General features: G+C 53.7%; 4 protein-coding genes across 4 annotated transcripts; 2 read left to right on the top strand and 2 right to left on the bottom strand.

Annotated features, from left to right (window-relative positions):
• Positions 1–11,530: 11,530 nt before the first annotated feature.
• On the bottom strand, positions 11,531–11,833 carry JN550_011405 (uncharacterized protein; the record flags this gene model as incomplete). The annotated part of the gene is made up of 1 exon (XM_049309766.1): positions 11,531–11,833. The coding sequence occupies one exon, from the start codon at positions 11,831–11,833 to the stop codon at positions 11,531–11,533; it is 303 nt and encodes a 100-aa protein (XP_049166635.1).
• Positions 11,834–14,233: 2,400 nt separating this feature from the next.
• On the top strand, positions 14,234–16,306 carry JN550_011404 (uncharacterized protein; the record flags this gene model as incomplete). Its single annotated transcript, XM_049309765.1, has 4 exons — positions 14,234–14,268; positions 14,315–14,446; positions 14,520–16,242; positions 16,295–16,306. The coding sequence occupies 4 exons, from the start codon at positions 14,234–14,236 to the stop codon at positions 16,304–16,306; spliced, it is 1,902 nt and encodes a 633-aa protein (XP_049166634.1).
• Positions 16,307–17,954: 1,648 nt separating this feature from the next.
• On the bottom strand, positions 17,955–18,828 carry JN550_011403 (uncharacterized protein; the record flags this gene model as incomplete). Its single annotated transcript, XM_049309764.1, has 4 exons — positions 17,955–18,280; positions 18,348–18,477; positions 18,594–18,606; positions 18,791–18,828. The coding sequence occupies 4 exons, from the start codon at positions 18,826–18,828 to the stop codon at positions 17,955–17,957; spliced, it is 507 nt and encodes a 168-aa protein (XP_049166633.1).
• Positions 18,829–19,485: 657 nt separating this feature from the next.
• Positions 19,486–20,045, top strand: JN550_011402 (uncharacterized protein; the record flags this gene model as incomplete). Its single annotated transcript, XM_049309763.1, has 3 exons — positions 19,486–19,523; positions 19,609–19,704; positions 19,793–20,045. 3 exons carry the CDS (start codon positions 19,486–19,488, stop codon positions 20,043–20,045), a joined length of 387 nt encoding a protein of 128 aa, XP_049166632.1.
• Between the last annotated feature and the right edge of the window lie 403 nt (positions 20,046–20,448).

Raw genomic sequence — 20,448 nt, 5'->3', positions numbered from 1 at the left:
GGTAGGGCCGATATGAAGAAAAGCCATGGCGAGGGTATCGTGTTTCCTGGAGCTTGGGATAGGCTTATCGTATCGGAGGAGAGTGGCAGGAGTGGCATGGCAATGCGTAGTTCCCTAGTCACTCACGGGCGAGAAACCAATGGGAAGGCTGGGGCCTCACTTGCTCTGAAGATAGAACCAGGTTTCAGCCTGTCGGATTGACAGGAACGGCGACTCACCTGGTCAGCAGGATTTCCAAGTGCCGTTGCATTAAATAGTCTGACCAGGAGCCAAGGTGTCCAAGAATGGAAATAGCCGATTCCCGAAATCTAATTCGACAGCGCGGTGTCATACGCCACGTCCTATCTCCGCTCCGAGTTAGCGGACCGGGCACTGTTGAGTCCCTTTCGGCTTAGAGTCTGTTCTACAACTGTGGTTCGTTTAGCTTGTACATGGTGATCCAACGCAAAGACGGGAGTGAATGGCACGTCTTGGAGAGCAACTAGTGGTGGCCATGCAGCGGCTCTCGCCCGCGGGCCAGACACACATCGCATGATCACTAGGGGTTGCATCCGCTGCAGTCAGCACACGTGGAAACAGTGCTTTCCAGTTCCGTGGTCGAGCGGTAGAATGATCTCGATTTTGCGTGCGTCATCCATTGTTTGGGGAGACACCCTCACCAGAGACACCTCGTCAGCGTAACATCGGGGCAGGCACTGCGAGATCCAAATTTGGACCCCAACCTAGCTGGATCTGGGCAGAATTTGCTTACATAGTGCTCGCTAGCGAACCCCTGTACCTGTCAGACCCAGCGCGGCTAACGGCGTCAGCAGCGCCTATCACGGTCTGGTTGCCTCCGTCTCTGACAAGAGATCTGGGGGAATAATAGGCCGCAGATATCTTCAGCGTGAGGCTCAGGAGAACTTGGCAACTGATTGAGAACACCTAGTGTCGCGTAGTGATGCTTCGTCTAGTCTGCCACTGTGGAACTCTGGGTTTTGTTTCTTCTTCTCCCAGTCGGGGTTAGAAGCACAGGTCAAGCTCCTATAAATAGTTGTGTCCAATAACAGTAAACCCCACCACCATTGGAGCTAGTTGACCAGCCCTGCCCTGCTCGTAACTATGCATCTCGCAGTGACAGAGTTGGGAACGTGCATAGCTCTACCACAATCACTAGAGCACACCCACTCCGTTGGGACCCATCAAATGCCGCAGTGTGGTTGGATTGCATGCATACCGGCCATATGGACCTGCGCTGAGGGCTAACCGTGGAAACCTCATCCCATGTTCCAGTCTTGGCGGCGTTGTGACACCGGCACTGCCAAGATGGTGGGAAGCTGGCCCACGAAATCCTTCCTTCCCAGAATACGGGGTAGGCTGATTGATGCCCTTCATCTGAACTGGGGTGTCTTAGCGCAAGGCGAACTGCCGATCGCCGCTTCTGCAACAAAGCAGGAACGTGTTGTAAACCAATTGGGGGCCAGAAACGGCGTTTTCCCGCGGCTGTGACAGACGACGTCTCTCGAAATAGTATAAGACAGTCCAGCTCTCCGAAACCGATTTCCCTCGGTGAGCAAGTCCTGGGTGGCCCTGCCGCCACTTACTCGGCTCCTCGTCGTATTCTTGGGTGCTTGGTTGAAGGAGCCCTTGATAGCCTAGTTATAGTAGCTCAGTTCTAAGATGCCTGCATCTATCCAGCGTTACCTAGCAGTTGTGCAAACACCATAGTCCTCGCTGACACCGCTCAAGTACCGCTAAGTGTGGCGTGCTCATGATGGTGTCGAGTGTCAAGTCCGCATTGCTGTTGACTGGTAGAAGAAGTCTGTATCTCACAATTTTGAATCGTAATATATTATTATGTAGCTGTTCAACATCGACATGTGACATTCTACCTCTTGCCCTCTGTTTGCTCAGTGGGAGCTTCGAATCTATGGTCTTCTAAACGTCTTTCCTGCTCCGTAGCCTGACGGAGGTACATCGAGAGAAAAATACAGAGGGTGGATACCCGAGACCAAACGTTCCAGGCCATGCAAGAGAACCAGCAAACGTCCTGAAGGGCGTGACCCGCATCCCTTTCCAGCATTTGCACTGGTGTCTTGCAGGCTGTCGTAAGGATCTAGAATACATGAGATGCTGCCTGAGCAGTCCCAGACATGGTTGATGTTAATACACAAACAATGCTCAAAGCTGTGGTAGGGGGGAGAAAAGTTCAGAAAACGAGATGAGATGACATGAAAACCCAAACGAAACAAGAAAAATAAAACAAAGTTGGACCAGCAAACCGCATGTATCCTCTGCTTCCTGGCAATGGAAGAGACTGCCGTCATCCGCCCGAAAACGCCTGGTATAGTCCTGCCCGAGCTCCATGCAATGACCCAACCCTATGCTTTTGAAAAGAAGAGAAAATAACGGGCATCAACCCTCGCAGAAGTCGTGGTAGCTTCCGAAACATCGTAATGAGCGGAAGCAGGCCTCCAGTCGAGAAGTCCTCCGAGTCGTGTGCCCATCTGAACCCAATGCAAGTGTACCCCTGCCGACGCTATGCTATCCCGCTAGAAACCAATGCCAAAAGCCAAACACATAAAACCATCCCGGGGACTGAGCGTCCAATCGTGATCGTCATGCATGCCATCCATGGATGTGCAGAGTCGTGACGGGCGTGGACGACGTTCTCAATCCACCTCTCTTCCTCCAATAGGAAAACAGAGCCTCTCGTGGCAAAATGCCGCGTCTTCGATAGTGAACGCTGAGTCTGTGATTCTCTCGGTAGGGAGCATCAGAGCAGAAGTCTTAAGCGTCATCGGGTCGTTGTAGCGCGGGCGGAGTAGATGTCGACATGATGCGGTCGTGGCCTACAAACAGCATTGACAGCTGCGAAGGCCGGCGTGATGGCGATACGACTCTCGGCCTGAAGGAGTAGAGGTAAGAGACCCAATGCTCAAATTGGAACATCAGCAGTGGTGGTGAATGCCAGGCGCAGCGGCCAGATATCGAAGACAAGACGTTTCACCGATGTCGCCGTGAGCTCTTGTGAGAATGGCCACTGTAGTAGCCTGAGTCTGAGTATGACTGCGCCGATGCGTAGTTGCCGTAGTGGCTCGAGGCCGTATGGTCTTGACAGGCATAACCGACCAGAATCGTCCGTCTCGTGATTCCGTGGCCTCGTCGGCCGTAGGAAGCGCATCGGTCAACCGCGTGCTGATAGTATAGGCAACGGCACTGCGAGTAGAGCTCCACTAGCTGGTAGCACATCTTGGAGGATGATGAGCTCAGACGGGCCGGCTCGACGTTTTGGTCAGGATCAGGTGGGATGGGATGCGGCGGGGGAGGGGCAATTGGTCGTGTAAGTCTCTCGTCAGGGTGTGCAGGGACGGCAACGGGCAGTCTGTTTGTTTTTTTCTTTCTTTTTCTTGAGATTGGGTTGCCTATGTGGAACGACTGAACAACAGAAACAGCACAGGCGGGTAGCAGTAGGTAGTGTTTGGGTTTTTTTCTCTCTTTGGATTTGGCAACGAGATATTAAGACGCACGGAAGCAGACGTAGGAAGGGATACGAAAGGAAACAAAAGTACTCGGTAGGGAAAGATAGATGCAAGTGACAGTGAGTCCAACGTGGCTTTCATGGCCGAGGATGTCGAAGGCATCGCAGCCTTATAGCCTGGAGCCTGCGGACGCCTGCCACCTCTCTCGAGAGGGCGTGTGAAGGCAGCAGTGACGAAATTATCTGACAGTCCCAGTAGCAGTTGACTAAGGGCTGCATCTTGCATGCGAGTCCCATGCAGACTGTCCCCAAGAGATGATGGGACAGGGAAAGATGGCGCAGGGTCGAAGTGCCTTGCCATGATGAGTAAAGGCGCAGCGACGGGCCTTGGGGGTTCAAGAGGGTATAGAGCAACGACTAGTGTGGGCGGATGGAAACCGTTCGTTTTTGGAGCAGTCAGGGTGAGATGAGTCCAGCGGGTGGGGTGTCTCGTGGTACATGGCAGACCCTGGCAACCTGGCGCCGACAGCCTTCTGTACGACGCCAATGCAGATGGGCTGCATACCTGTACCTGGGTGGTGGATCGGACGGGCTTGCTGAGAAATGCAGGCCTGCCAGCGAGCGGGCGAAGAGTCATACCGCCGGGCCGTTGGAGGCTCCCTTGGTTCCCCTAACGGAGGGCCCCCGGGGTGTTCAAGGTCGTTGGACGGTGTGGTTGAGCCGATCAGACCTGCACCAGGCTCATGCGGTGTTCTGAAGCCCTTGCAGAGTACATCTGCATCTTGTGCGAGCTGATCGCCGGTCTACTGGACAGCAGTTACGCAGAAACGCAGCACGGGCACCATCGGCAGGGCTGAGAAGCAGATCCACCGCGCAGGACTGGACATCTACCTAGGTACCTGTCCCCAGGGGGGGTAGCGTGGGCAACCCCCCAGCAGGTACCCAGCTTACCTAGGTAGCTGCTGTGTAGGTGGTTACCTTAGCTCGCCTCCAGGGTACCTAGGTGGGTGAGGTAGGTACCCGGAAACCCACCAATCTGCGGTCGCCCACAGCTGCCGACAACCCATGCGAGGAGCCTAAGAATGGACCCGCGATTGCTGGAATAGGAAGTGAGCACACGCCAAAGCTTTCGAAACCGTTTGATTTCGAGGGCTTGGCCAAGCTCGATACTATTCCGGACCACTTACTTGTGCATCTAGTCTAGCTAGGTTGGCCTGAGGTATTTCCACATTGGAAAGCCGCTGATTATGTGGCCCGCAGACAGGCTCCAGCGAGTTCTGTCCATGGACCATGGACAGACGCAGACTGACCCGGGCTGGAAGAGCGCTCCGAGATGCGGTCGGACTTGCTGGACACGGCCTGAACCATAAAACAGATAGACAAGTCTAGGAAAGTCTGAAATGACTTGGGCCTGCACATCCGGTCAAAACCTCTATTTGCCGCGGGGGCGCCTATGTTGTAGGATCCGAACCGCCATCGAATTAGCCGACAGTGAGACACGTCCACGGGTGCAGCAATGGGAAACTCTAACACGAGGACATCACAGTCTGGACCAAAGAACAAAGCCCTTGTCTCCCCCCTCCTGCACAAGTTCTAGAACAGCCACCGTCCAGAATCGACACTGAATTACCAGATTGCCTCTTCGAATAGCAAATAGCAGTGTCTCAAAAGACGCGCTTGACCCAAATCTAACCCCACTAGGGCACGCCTACTACAGGGTACCTGAAGCGCCTCGCATGCTCCATCACAAGAGGTAGCCGGCGAACTAGTTCCGTGCGTGTATGCTGACGGTTGAAGGTACACATCAATTGTATAGATAGAAACATGCGTGAAGGTACTCGCAGGCCCAAGGTGGTCAGCGAGAGCATCGCCGGCCTGCATTGTTTCTGAGCCATATTTGGAATTACAGAAAAAAATTATGCTGTTGCTGATGATGATGACGGCGCTTGTATCGATGGTGGGACGACCACAATAATCTTCTCCGGTTTGGCAAACCGCGAGTATCAGCGACCAGGGTTAGCAGCATTCAGTCAGACGGACATGGCAAAACTTCATCGTGGAAAGGTTCTGTGCATAGAAGCGAGAGAGGCACGATGCTGAAATTAGTATGCATTGCCCGATTAGGTCCAGTGTCATCATGTTGCTGACGATTCTTTTCCAGCCAGCGGGGTCCATAAGGCTGGGCTGTGCTGCAGGGGTTCTATGTTACACAAGCCTTTTGGATGCGTCATTGGTTGTCGTACGGATGGCAGATATCTCCCTTGATAGCCAGCAGCACCATTAATGACCATTACCTGCAAATCGAGTTCTTGACCCGAGGCATTTGCGCACACGTACCGTAAGCGTAAGGACTTGATTCTCAGAAATGCGGGGTCATTTTTGACTCTTGGGAGCCATTTCTCGTTCTCGAGGACGAAGTCGTTCCTTGCCAGTATAGCACAGAAGTATAGCATGCCCCGTGCGCCACCAATTCGTTTTGCCTGTGAACACGCCAATCGTCAAGAGCAAGCAGCTTCATGACTGCCCATGGATGGTGCACACGGGAACTCAACTACAATTTCAATGACTGGTGTACAATATGCAGCCTATAAACCGACTTTGACGCCAACTGAACTGCATTCGCTGTAAGGTAGGTACCGTACCTTGTAATGGGCGTGTAGTGGGTGCTGCACGCCAGATTGATGGGTCGCTGCCATGCGGGTAATTGCCCACCTACGATTCGGTCCTTACCCAATAGCGGCCGCAGTGTGGCCCATGCAAATCCTTGGCATCTGCAAGTATTCATACCTGTGTGTGTATGTGTATGTCTCAGAATTGACTCGATTCAGATCAGTCTGCCTTATAGGCAGTCGATCGTTTCGCATTTTGGCTGCCCTGGCCGCCCTGATCGCCGTGGCTTCCCACCCCGACCAGACCCTTGGGTCCGGCTTCTGAACCAGTGAGGCCCCCCTGGGCCGGTCTCATCGTCAGCAAACAAAGTAGATAGCCGAAGCCGGCAATCGACGAGAACCCTGGGACGTATCATCAGCCGATGCCATCAGGATGCGTCGCCTCCTGGATGGCTAGGCGACTCATCCTCCTTGCTGCGGTCAACGTGCTTCATCTCGTACAGTATAGCACCAGGGCAAGATTGTAGCTGGCGAAGCTCAATTGCAGCAAGTGATTCACAGGTGGAGCAAACGTCGCCAAAGGCACCACGGCAGGATTGCCTGACCGGCCGAGACTGGGGTCCAAAGACTCTTTTCTTCACCGAACTCCATTCCGCAGTGAATTTACCGTGCGGCGCAATGAGGGTCGTGTGTCCAATCCCGCAAGAAGCATTGAGCGCCCATTGTTGAATCCTGGCGGCATCTCAGTGACACTGCGGTTGGGTTGTCGACGTCTGCAGATCAGAAGTACACACGATGAGATGCGATACGATACCAGTACGACTGGCAACCCTCATCTGGTCAACACCATGCAGCAGGGAGGTGAATGATAGTTTAGGCTAACAGACGACACCGAAACGCCCGTTTGGTTCTGCCTGGTCGCTAGGTAGCTGCAGCCGCCTACTCCTCTCTGCATCTTCGTGACACAGTCGTGCATGTTACACCTATCTACCATTATGAGTCGTGCATGTTACACCCATCTGCCAGCACGGGTCGGACTGACTTCTTCAGCAAAGCAACCGGTCACTAAAACCGCCTATGCTATCAACGGCCAACCACCAAACGGCCAAGGCCGTTATTGCGGGGATTGCTAGGGCCGTCGGTAGTCGTCCAATCGCCCGTCGTCCCGGGCCCTGTCTGTCTTATGCTGGGCCGCTATTACATAGTACCTCTCGGTCGCAGCTTGTATTTTTGCTACTGCGCCACCACGGAACCTGTCTGATGATCATCCGTGCTAACTCGAGGAGCTCGTCCGCCCAAGATCTCCTCGCAGCAGATCGACCAGCTTCCAAGCTCTCGATACAGAATTGTAAGCGGAACATGACGGGAGACAAGTACGGGACAGTCGCCACTCCGGCAAAGGCCCCGTCGCCCCACCGGGAGGACCGGAGACGCCGGTGGAATCTCTTAATAACTCACGCACCTATGAGTAACTTGGGGCATATTCGGAACTAGTCTGCAGGCAGACCAGGCAAGACCAGGCAGATCAGGCAGCAGCACCATGATAATGAACAACGACTCTCAAGCAGATGGCACTCCCTGACATCATATCCCGTCACATGGACGGACGCGTGCTCGTATTGTGCAGACCACCGTGACCATTCCCTTGAAGCTCGAGTGCCCTGGCTTGGAGGGAAAGGAGCAGGTCGCGGCAGACACCTCCCGAGGCCCCCAAGGCCATCACCATAGCTCGCTGCTACTATACCCTACGGCCTACACGGTACAAGACATGAAGCAGGTCGATTGAGAAGCGCTACTGCCCTGGGATCCGTGAAGAATATGCCCTGATCTGGTTTAGCCCGGATCCTTTAAGCTCCAAATTGAGGCTTGGGCCAGCCACAATGGCACATCAGCCTCGAAAGAACGGCCAAAAAGCTGTCATCTTTCTGCGCAGTCACGGCGTCACGAGCTATCAAAAGACTTTCGCAACACTGCATCCGCGAGACACGGCCGGCAAGCTGCGGCAGCCATCGCCGTGTCCATGATCGCAAAGTAAGTTTGATGACAAGCTGTCGCATTCCCGAACGGGCGCTCAGGGTCGATACAGGGATCTCTCCATTATGGGCTACTGCAATGGGACTGCCGGGTACATCAGCTGAGCCGGGGTTCGAGGACAATGGCAGCTCTGCCCTTGTTTCTCTGAAAAGCCCACTTTACATATCCATACTACATGGCATTGGACTGAAGCCTCCTTGACGGGGCGTTGGCCAGCCGTGGAACATGGGTGTGAAGTAGAACTCACCAGAGAAATGAGGCATACGTGCTTTGTTGAACAAGCTTTGCTCCCAACTCTTTATGTGACGGCTTATTATGGCGTACTGTTGACGATTCACGAACCTCAGCTACCTGTTTGGATTCGGACCGCATCATATTAACAGGCGCACCCATCCGGAGCTGAAAGCCAGGCTCGGCCGGATTGACACCATCTTACGCCGGCACCCGGTCTTCCCAGTCGTTTAACTATACGACCAGGCTCCCTTGGTGCCATTTGGTTGCCTCCTTTTTTTTTTCCCCCCTTTGGCGGTACTGCCTCGGTATGATCTCTTGTGATACCCAAATTCATGCACGGAGAATATCCAGCACACCACCAAAACTTTTGGCAACTTTAGCTACGGCGCTCTTCCCTAACCCTCTCAAGAAGACAACTAGAAGTCTGGGGAAGTAAGAGGTCGTGGACGTAGTTCGATGAGTCTATTAACTACGTCCACGCCCCTCCCGCATGTTGCAGTCTCGTGACAATTGCCGCGATACAGACCGGCTATGCTCAATGCATTCAAGAGGCGTGAATTTGAATTTTATCAACGCCTATTGGCTAGATGGTGAAGAGATCAACGCAAGGAGATATTTCTTTATATGCCAATTGAACTGTATCAGAAGAGAGCAACCATGACAACGCTTCCTAAGATATGCGTTACGGTTTCTACCTAGCTGGATTACAATAGGGCATTCCAGCGCTCTCGTATTGCTTCAGTCAGCCGCATAATAATATCAGTGATATAGGTCCAGCCCTCTGTGTGACATAGTGACTCTCTATGCAGGCCATCAAATCACGAAGGCGGCTATTACTCCACTTCTTTCTGTCACTAGCCATGGATTAAGCAGCTTGCTTAAGATTCAATACGTTTAAGACGAAACCGTGGTAGAGAAAGGCAAATCATGGGATCTGGTTAGATGGGTTGAGAAACACATGGGTCTAACCTGTTCCTCCTGGGCTTCTGAAAACAGCACTGTTCGTATCAAAGCCACGATCCTCCTGATCGCCAGAAACTCCGTCAGGAATGCAAGTCTTCAACCTCGGGCGCGACCATGGTGGATCCGCAGTTCTGTTTATACGTTCCGATTATAGCTCGCTGTCAACGGCGGAAAATGATATGAAGACACCTCGACGCATTGAACGACTGCGGATGAAGGCTTGCATCTCTGTGGAAGAAAGCCTCGCCATTCTGGGGTCCGAGCAGGATCCGACAGTATACTCCCGCCGACACAAGGATAACCAGAAATGGTGCAGATGAGTCCAATTCTATCCAGTGCTAGATACGATATCATTGGCCTTGCTTGTGTGGCAAAGTTACCGGGTCCCTGGAACATGGGAATGACCAATCGGCAGTGGGAGCGTGGGTGTTGCGCATTTCGATCCTTCCACGTGGGAGGCACAGCCCTATCAAGTCTGGAATCGCCCCAGTCGTTAGAGATTAAAGGTCTGGCCCCTAATCGGTGGTTTGTTTGTTTCACCTAACCCACTCTGCCATTCGGCGGGTTCAAGCGGGATGGATCGCCGAGCTGTGAGAAGTGCCACGAATATCCTCAGCTATTGGCGAACAAGATCACTGGATAAGGCCAAGAGACTCCCAAGCCACTCATGTGCCTCAAGTCGCTGGCTAGTATCCCAAAGAGGCAAGTGCTGGTCAACCAGATAGGCTTCGCCACGGTCTCAGATGTGCAATGTGCTGCTCCTTCGCTGCAAGTATATGCCATGTTGCAGGCAGGGTCCAGAAACCAATTCCACATATCCAAAGTTGGAACAATCGGATCCTGAGATGACTTCGGAACCGGACCCGGCCGTCAAAGCCACGGGATGAGGCTTGTGCTATCCTCCGATCGGCCGCTCTGCCGTCCTCTTTCCCCGTTTGAGAGCAGGTATGCACAGCCCATCCACTTTCCACTGGCCGTTCTTGGGGGCCGTAAAGTCGTTTAGCTAGGCATCCTATTCGTTTCTATACTCATTCCACCTCTCCGCGCCCGGCCCCCAAATCACCGGCCCCCAATTTCAATATTATGGCCTCACGATGACCTCAACAGCCTGGTCATTTAATTTGATGCCTAGGGCCCAGGCTAGATGCGACCCAGTGGCACGCACCTGCCTGGGCCACCTGTGTCAATTCCGGGGACTTTATGAAGGGGAAGACGCCGAAATCCCAAATTAGACCTGATCCAACCACAGCATCGTAAGGCAAATCTAGGCGGTCTTCGCCACGATCCATGCTGGTCGTCGAGCAATTCTACAGGTGGAACAAATTTCGTGGCTCTATCAAACGCTGCAGCGTTGCGGCGACGAGTTGCGAGTAGCTGGCTTCATTGAGAACCGGTATACGAGAGCAAGGACCAGCGCCTCCATCCCTCCTGACCACAGCTAGGTCACTGCGATTGAGTAGTTTGCTCATTAACGAGATTGCTGTCGGTGAATGATTATACGATGATCTTCTCCGGCCATAGACCGTGGTGCATGATCCGTTCTTACAACAAGCCGAGACTTCGCTAAGCGTAGCTATCACAGCAAAGGGTGCAGTCACCAGGAATGAAGGCTGTAGACTACAGGAATAGAGCGGAATCAATGTACTCTGCTGGAACAAACACAAGGGCGAATATGTAGCTGCCTTCCTAAGAAGACATGAATTATGCCGCCGATCTCGTACTGGTCTGTACTGGTCGGAGATGGTAGTCCTTTCCTCAATGGAATGTCAGCTACCAATGATTGATATTTCAAAGTAGCGAAGATCTCGTCAAGACCATGTAATGCGACGCGACTAAAGGACGCGAATGCAGACGCACATGAGAACCTGGCTGGTGGTGAACCAGGGATAGCTTCCTCTACCATATCAGGCACCAAAGGCAACATCTGTTTGCTGTGGGCATGAACTCAGCGGGTGAGTCCTTGATACCCTACGACTCATGCACCGACTCAATAGCAGGACTAGACATAGCGGGCTGGTGACGCCCAACGTTTTGAGCTCAATGAGTCTACAAACTCTGCAAACGTCGGTCATATGAAAATGGTTGAAGATTTCTGGTAGTAGGTCTCTATTTTGCATGATTGTCCTGGTGACGTGGCGTCTGGTGGTCTTCTTAACAAAACTGGCCATTGCTGTAAAGTTCCCATTTCCAGTTTCTGCCTCCTCCCTCCTCCTCCTCATAATTATCATCATCATTCCCCCTCCCGCATAATAGTTTTGGTGAGGCGGCGCCTGATAACCTCCTTATCAAGGTTGAACTCGAATACAGTGTTGTCGCTCTCTACCTCTTCCTCCTGCTGGATCTTGTCGTCATTATCGTCGTCTTTCTTGGCGCCTTTCTTTTCGTTCTTTCGAAACAGCGGACGGCCAATACCGAGTTTGTAACCCGTTGGGCGAAGATGGTGCGCAGCATGGTGGACCAACACGTAAGCGCGTTGATAGCCTTCGAACGCGTGCTCACGCTTATCTTGGCATGAGATGAGCTTTGGCGCCATGGCCTTGTGCCACGACACCTCTGGGAGAACAAAGGGGGTCACGGTGGCCCGTAGCCGAGCCCTCGAATGCGATAGGGTAGCCAATAAAGGCGGCGAGGTAAGCCTTCACTGCATCGCTAGTCCAGTTTGTGAATGAGCTGGTGGAATTTTGAATGGGGTTTCAAGTGGATTCTTACCGTGTAGATAGCCACGCTATCAACGATGAGCATGCATGTGGTTGATGCCTGCCTACTGTGCATGTAGACAGGAATCAACATAGTGCGCCAGAGTCAGCGGTCGATGAAGAAAGAAGACATGAAAGAAATGAATAGTAGGTATGATGTGAAAGCCCTGAAGCTTGGTGGTGATGAATGAGATGAAGAGAAGATTCAAGAGTGGTATGAAACTCTGAAGCTTGGTGATGATGAAGAGATGAAGAGAAGATGAAAATCCTACCAGAGGATGGCTCTATATATATATTATTTGGTCGATTGTTGCTCAACTTCGGGTGCAATTAGAAGACGCGATTGTTATCGCGATTGTTGGTAGATGTTCACAACCGTTAAGCGGCGTGCCCTTCACCAACAATCGCGAGATGGACAAGATACACCAATTGCTCAACGAACAATCGCGAATGAGTTTTGCGATCCATTCCCGTACAATCGCCAGTGTAGAAGATACGACCTGCCTTGTTGCCTTGAACTAACTCTGTCGCCAAGGAACCCATTACCGCCAAACCCTCACGGAGAAACCGATGGGAAGTCCCCTTTGTTATAATCTGGGAGAGTTGAATCAAGACAGTGCAGATTACATCCCTCACATATTCACATGGATCTTACGATTGAAACAATCGGCTTCGTCCCAACAGCTCATGGCCGAGCATGAGAGCCATATGCCGCTACCAGTGATTTCCTACTACATACCCCATAGATAGGCTGGAGAGGAAATGCGCCAGGCTTGCGCAGTGGGTTTGGGTTGAGGGTTGAGGGTTGTATAAGGGTAGTGTTGTGGTTTCATCATACTGGAGGATGTTGTACATTCTAGAAGCTTTCATAAGCCATGGCAACATCGCCGCCTATGAGTGGTACTCTAAAGCAGACATATTAATGGGGATAACCAGTCAACCTGAACTCATCCCAGGCTTGCCGTGAGACAAGAGTGATGTCTCGCAGCCCATCGTCTAGGAAAGTGGAAAGCCCGCATTCATTGAGCCCTGCTATCAGACTCACACAAGCTCCACCACAGGAGCCAAAAGCAGAGAAAGTGGTATTTAGCCATGAAAGCTATAGACTAAGGCGACCGAATGAGAGTGGCAGGAGCATTGCTACCCCAAGAGAGAGCTTCCGATGGGTCTGCAGACTACTAACTCACTTTATGGGCAAGTACGTGCACAGTCAGCAGCCTCAAGAAGCGTCGCAAAGCAGACCCATACCCAAGATTGAACGAGTTTCGAAGAGACGGCATTATGAGGCGTCTCCAGGCCCACGACTCTGCGTGACGAGAGTAAAGGAAGGAGCATGGCATCTTTTCCTGACTCGTTGTTCGGATGATGGCATTTCCTTATAACGGAAATGCTGGAATGCAACACAATTCTTGGTAGGGGCTCAGTGGGTGCTAGAATTAGTAGCAAGGCCAGAGGAACTAATACTCGTCTCAAGTACCCCCTCCTCGGACTTGTTGCTCTTTCTCGTCATCAGTATTGGGCGCAGGGCCAAACAGCTCTTTATCCGGAAGAGGTGTCACTCAAAAGTGTGCTGTGAGAATGCGCTGAAGCTATGAGTGCGCCGCGGCGGCGATTTGCATATTCATTCCATGGCCACGAGTCAACCGTATAGGTAGTGTGAAAGAGTCTTCGCTAGGGAGTGGGTTGTTTATAACTGGAGACATCAGGAGAACGCGATTCCGACCTGGAGATCACGAACATTACCCTGGTATATGTACACTAACTGTCAGCTAACTACTTGGACGAATCCCGATGTGACACATATGAAAACGCGGGGAAATACGCTGAAATGTCGTTCTGGTAGCAACGCTGATCGCAGATCACAGATCACAAGATGATCACGGGGGGAAATGGTTGACGGTCATTTAAAATATGGTAGCGCGTGTTGCAGTAGTTTGGCGCTGCCGGGGTTACCGGAAATGAGCACTGGGAGACCCAATTGGTCAGTCGGGCAATTGTCAACAAAATTGGGGCATGGGGTGGTTCCGAACAGGGGGTTCTCAACGATCGTTTTGCGAAAAGTTTTGGCGATACACACCTGTCCATCCCCTCGCTGGCTATTCTCCCAGGGCTTCCGTTGTGTCGCGTATGGTTTTCTGACCGGTAGTCACCTTCCGTCTGCCATCCTCTCCTTCAATTTCGTTTCAATCCTCGGACATCGGCTGTGGTTCGAGCGTGACGGCACCACGAACTTCATCATGTCGACTCGGTATTCTTTGCGCCAGACGCCTCGGTGAGTGGCCCCCCTCATAAGAGCGCCCGGTGCTTGTGCGTACCAGTGTATGCCGCATGGCTCTGCTGAAGGCAATCGCTGGAGACGGGGCAGCGGGCAAGCGCCATTCCGCCGTCGAAATGGCCGTGTGGCAGAAATGGCCGCGTGGTGTTTACACCGACAAGGAGGTCGAACTTGTGTGGGCGTGTTAGCGCGGCGCGCATCTTCTAAGTACCAAGAACCGCGGCTGACAAAGGCATCGCCCCAAACAGGAAGAGCGAGCCTTTCGATGGAATGGTTCAGACTCCCGGCCGCCGTTCGACGCGCCGCAAGTCCCAGTTCCCTTCCGTCGACGGATCGGACGACGGCGAGTCGAGCTCAGCCGCCGAGACCACCACCTCCAAGACTCGAGCAGGCTCCGAGATGCGAGCTGGGTCCAAGACTCGAGCTGGGTCAGTGCGCCGACGTGTCACCCCCAAGTTTGTCGAACACCTCAACGAGGACGACTCCTCCAAGGCCGAAGAGTTCAGCCCCATTCCGGACGAGAAGTTGTCTGCTGCGCTGAATGGCAAGGGCAAGGCGGCTAACGGGCACACCAACGGCAAGGCCAACGGCCACGCCAATGGACATGCTACCGAACAGATGGTCGACGGCTGGAAGCCCGGCATGGACCATAGAGTCGACCACTCGGGACACTTTGAGTTTGGTGGTAGCTTCGGCACCCTCTCACTCATGATCGGATTCCCGCTGCTGATGTACTACATGTGGATCGGTGCCACATACTACGACGGCAAGCTCCCTCTTCCGGCTCAGGGACAGTCCTTGTCCGAGTTCGGCAACCACCTGGTCGACCTGGTCTACACCGGAGCATTCCCTTCGTTGAGGGCGTGGCGTATCTACTGGGTCTTCTACATTTTCGAGGCCTTGTGCTACGCTTTCCTCCCCGGCTTCGAAGCTTACGGCAAGCCTCTACCCTTCGAGGGCGGCAAGCAGCTCAAGTACCACTGCTCGGCCTTCATCAGCTTTTATGTCACCATCGCAGTCATGGCTATCCTGCATTTCACCGGCTTGTTCAAGATCTACACCTTCCTCGACGAGTTCGGCCCTCTGATGTCCGTTGCCATCATCTCTGGCTTCCTCTGCAGCTTTGCGGCCTACTTTTCGGCCCTTGCCCGTGGCGCTCAGCACCGCATGACTGGCTACCCCATCTACGACTTCTTCATGGGAGCCGAGCTCAATCCGCGCGTCTTTGGCGTTCTCGACCTGAAGATGTTCCAGGAGGTTCGCGTCCCCTGGTTCATGCTGTTCGGCCTCAGCTGTGCCGCTGCTGCTAGACAGTACGAGAACTTTGGCTACGTCTCCGGCGAGGTTCTGTTCCTCGTCATGGCCCACTACCTCTATGCCAACGCCTGCTCCAAGGGTGAGCACCTGATTGTCACTACCTGGGACATGTACTACGAGAAGTGCGGTTTCATGTTGATCTTCTGGAACATGGCCGGTGTGCCTCTGTCGTACTGCCACTGCACCCTGTATCTTGCCAACCACGACCCTTCCACCTACGCGTGGAACAAGTGGGCGCTCGCAGCGCTCTTCGTCGCCTACCTGGGTGCGTACTTTGTCTGGGATACCACCAACGGCCAGAAGAACTCGTTCCGCATGATGGAGCGCGGCACCTTTGTCAAGCGCAAGACCTTCCCCCAGCTGCCCTGGCAGGAGATCCACAACCCCAAGGTCATCGAGACCACCTGCGGCGACCGTATCCTGGCTGATGGTTGGTACGGCTACGCACGCAAGATCCACTACACCTGCGATGCCTTCTTTGCCATTTCCTGGGGCCTGATCACCGGCTTCAACAGCCCGTTCCCCTGGTTCTACCCCGTCTTCTTCTGCTGCATGATCACTCACCGCGCCATAAGAGACATCCAGAGGTGCAGACAGAAGTACGGCGACGCCTGGACCCAGTATGAGAAGCAGGTCCCTTACCTGTTCATCCCCGTAAGTTTGTCGATCTCATGCCATTGTGACCACTCTGCTGACTTGATTGCAGTATGTCATCTAAACTAAGAATTTCTTGGGTGATCTCGACTAGCGACAAGGTGTGGGGGTTCACATAGACGGCTTTGCAGAGGTCTCCAACACCTGAGATTGGCCCGTGATTGAAGTTGGATTTTGAATCTTCTTTGTATATATTCATACTCCGGTATACCTTTAATGGCCTCGCGCCGGCATGATGGGACGTAGAAATGGCTCCCAAACCTTGTATGATATCCCGATAATGGAATGTTTTATGAAATAAGCAACATGTATCGATCGACGTCATCGCAATGTGGAAACTCTCTCGAACATGGCCGTCACCAGAAGGTACACGCACCTTGCCGAGAATACCGTCATACGCATATAACGCGATGAACAGCCACTTAGTCTATGTGTGCCTGTACTCGTTGGGTTAGCCGAGGCGAGCGCGCAAACGATGACCCGTTGGTGCAGGGACATTGATGTCGCCATTTCCACCTCAAACCAGCTTTTGCGGCCGCTCACTCTCGTTCACATCGGCAGGCTTCTTCGAGTGGCAGAGTAGGCCTGCAATCGAGCACAAGCTGAGATTATGACAGTGTACGGAGCTCGAGGCAAGGCACCCGAAATTTTCAGTCCGAATGGATAGCTTCCGCGTAAACCCGTTGGCACTGAGACTGCGTCGTCGTGCTTAGTGTTGGTGACCGACCCCGAGAGCTGGTCAATAACACTTTGCCTGCCATTCTACGTGTCAGGTCACTTCATCCCTTGGGGACTAGTTTGAACCTCACAGTCCACAGTATGATATCAATGTCCGTAGAACGAACGGCGTCCCAGACGTAGTCGCCGGTACATCGTGAGTTGCCGGTTCAGAGATTTCGAGGGACACAGATGACAGCTAGACCTGTCTGAAAAAACAGCTCTGTAGGACGTGGGTGCACCGAGATGCTCGCGCCGTGTCAGGCAAACCTTATCTAGGATAGCAGAGTGACAGACTTATACCCTATTCCTGCTTTCAGATGAGACAGACCTATACCAAGGCCACGTGAAATACTGGCTATCTCGTGGTCTCAAATTTCAAATTGCAGCATGTTTACGTGTCACTTCTTTTGCGGGTATGATCTCCAGCCCGCTGATGATTAATCAGGTTATGATGCTTCACGAACATAGGAGCAAAGAATAGTGCGGCCTGGTCTACATACTCAGCTGCGAAGAGTGAATGGTTAGACGAACACTCGACGGATGTCACGATGAGCGAAATTCGTCGCGGGAAGCCTCCACGTCATACTTTCCAAGGAAATCGATTACCGCCTAGAGTACAACCGTCCTCCATCCGTCTATGATGAGAAACCGACCTTAGAGTGGTAGCATAATGCAGAAAACAGTAATACACATATATGTCTGGACTCCCGTCGTTGCCCGGTTCCTCCCCTTCCAACACCTGATATCACAACCCCCGGCTAACGTACGGAGACGGTCACCAGGGGGTTCTTCTCCAAGCCATGCCTAGTTTTTTTGTACCACTGCCACAGGCCAAGCCCCGTGAAGAGCATGGCCATGTGGTCTGGTCATCGAGGTCGTGGTATATTTCTCGCGTAAATGCAACTTGTCAAGTACCCTCGAAATCCATGCGAGCCCCTGCGCGCGATCCCGTGCTCGTCTTCTTCAGACCGTCAGAAGGTATGGCGGATCGCTTAGCAGGTGACGCCCTGCGACGCCTTCGAGTTCATCAGAAGGGCGACGATGAGACCGTACAGACCCAAGACTTCGGCGAAAATGAGAATCAGGATCATGCCAACGAAGAGACGAGGTTGCTGAGCGGTTCCACGGACACCGGCGTCACCGACAATACCAATGGCGAAACCAGCGGCCAGACCGGCCAGACCGACAGAGAGACCGGCACCGAGCTGGATGAAACCAGCGAAGAGGGAGAGCTGCTGCTGCAGGCCGTCGGAGATGAGGACGGAAACGACGAGGCCGTAGATACCGATGATACCAGCCATAATGACGGGGACAATGTCTGAGAGCGGGGGTTAGCGGCACAGACTCTTGGGTGAGATGGGGGGTTTGTTGGGTGATGGGCGTACTCTTGACGATGAGGTCAGGTCGCAGGACACCCATGGCGGCGATACCAACACCGGACTTGGCGGTACCGTACGAGGCACCTAAGCAGGTGAAGACGATGGCGGCTGTGCAACCCATGGCGCCGAAGAAGGGCTGTCGCGTGTTAGCTGTGATGGTCTGCGTTACGGGGTTCGTTCGCCACGGCCACGGCCACGGAGGGATTCGGCTATGGTGAGCGAGCGGGCGGAGGCGTGGGAGAGGGAACTAACCGCGTAGACGGGGCTGGAGAGGCAGACATGTTAGCAAGACAGCTTGAGAATGCGACGACAGGGAATATCAGAGAAGCCATGGTGTGCGTCCGAGATGACGGGAGCTCGGGTTGATGGCAATGGGAGCTATGCTCTGGGGAGCGAGGGAGAGCTGGGGGGGAGCAAAACAGCGCGGGTTGTGCAGGGCAATTACGTACCAAGCCTCGGAAAAGCCAACGGTAGGAGCGTCAGACATGTTGGCGGTGGTTGTGGATTGACTAGCTGTGGAAGACGAAGGGGAATAAGAAGAGTCGAGGGCGGTCGAGTGCTGGGGAGCTGGTGTGGATGGAAAAGGAGCTGGGGGACGATGCGGTTGGCGATGGTGACGACGTGGAGGATGAACTTCGGCGACAGTCAGATCAAGCTCTTGCTCTGGGAGAGGTACGAGGGAGACTGGCGGCTGGAGAGGGAGATTGGGGATTGGATGGCGGCCTGAGGCCTAAGGCCTAACCTTGAAGAAGGCCTGCCAACCTGCTGCTCGTTACCACGGGTGCCACAGCCTACAGGACAGGTGCCACAGGCCCACAGGCCCACAGGCCCACAGCCGGCCCAGGTCAAGACCGCTGATTGGCGTCTGGGCGGGTTCCAGGTTTTTGCAGCGTGAGGTCCAACCTTAGGGCCACTGGCGATCGCCCCGGCCGCTCGGAGAAACCGCTGCGCCGGGCTGGGGGCTTGGCGCCCCGAAAAATGCTGGTCCGTGGTGGCTAGTCTACTTTTTTTTCTCGCTTTATCGATTGGGAAAAGTGAAGCTCTCACGCACATGTCCTCCTCTTCACCACCTTGATCTCCATACCACCACAGGGCGAGCCAACGCAAGGAACCCTGCAGTCACCACCTACAACCCTCCATCACCATGTCTGCTGACCAGAACCAGAGCGCCGCATGGCCCTTGTAAGTGCCAGCTAGGCAATCCCACGCCGCCTTTGGACCTCAGCATGAGAACTGGCTGACTGACTGACTGTTTGTTCGTTCACAGGGCCGATGCCGCCTTGACCCAGGAGCTGCTTGACCTCGTCCAGCAGTCGGCGCACTACCGCCAGCTCAAGAAGGGAGCCAACGAGGCCACCAAGACGTGAGTACTCCCCCCTGGTGTCCCTCCACATCCATATCTTATCTTTCTCCGGACGCTGGCAACTGACCTTGTCTTTCCTGTCCTGCAGCTTGAACCGTGGTATCTCGGAGATCGTCATCCTGGCCGCCGACTCCACCCCTCTGGCCATCCTCCTCCACCTGCCCCTGCTGGCCGAGGACAAGAACACCCCCTACGTCTTCGTGCCCTCCAAGATCGCCCTGGGCCGTGCCGCCGGTGTTTCGCGCAGCATCATTGCCTGCTCCATCACCTCCAACGAGGCCTCGGACCTGCAGAACCAGATCCGCGCCATCAAGGACAAGATCGAGCGTCTCATGATCTAAGGGAGGACGATACGGGGCGGCGACAGACCAGACATCTGGCTGGGCGACGTGCGGATGGCGAACCACCGTACCGCTGCTACCTTGGATAAGGGCAGCATCGCAGACCAGAGACGGGCAAGGAAATGGTTGCGCCCCTAGACTAGATGGGACTTCGTACCTGGTATGGTACCGATGCCGACTACAGATCTAGTTGGTTAGCGCCAATCCAAGACTATTTTGGTGATGTGCAACAGGTGCAACAAGACTGAAATTTCGCGCTCGGGTGCCACAAGCTCTACAGACAGCAATGCTCGTTCAGTGAATCAAGCTGCCATTGAGAAGGCAGTGCAACGCGAGGCTGCAAATGGCGGGAACCCCCCACTGGTGCTACAGGAATAAACATGCCCGCCCTGCTGCCCCTGGC

This window comes from Neoarthrinium moseri (assembly GCF_022829205.1).
Source record: "Neoarthrinium moseri strain CBS 164.80 chromosome Unknown scaffold67_Wmoseri_CBS_16480, whole genome shotgun sequence".
NCBI classification, from domain to species: Eukaryota; Fungi; Ascomycota; class Sordariomycetes; order Amphisphaeriales; family Apiosporaceae; genus Neoarthrinium; species Neoarthrinium moseri.
Note: the sequence above shows the minus strand (reverse complement) of the source record. Positions and strands in the feature narration are given on the sequence as shown.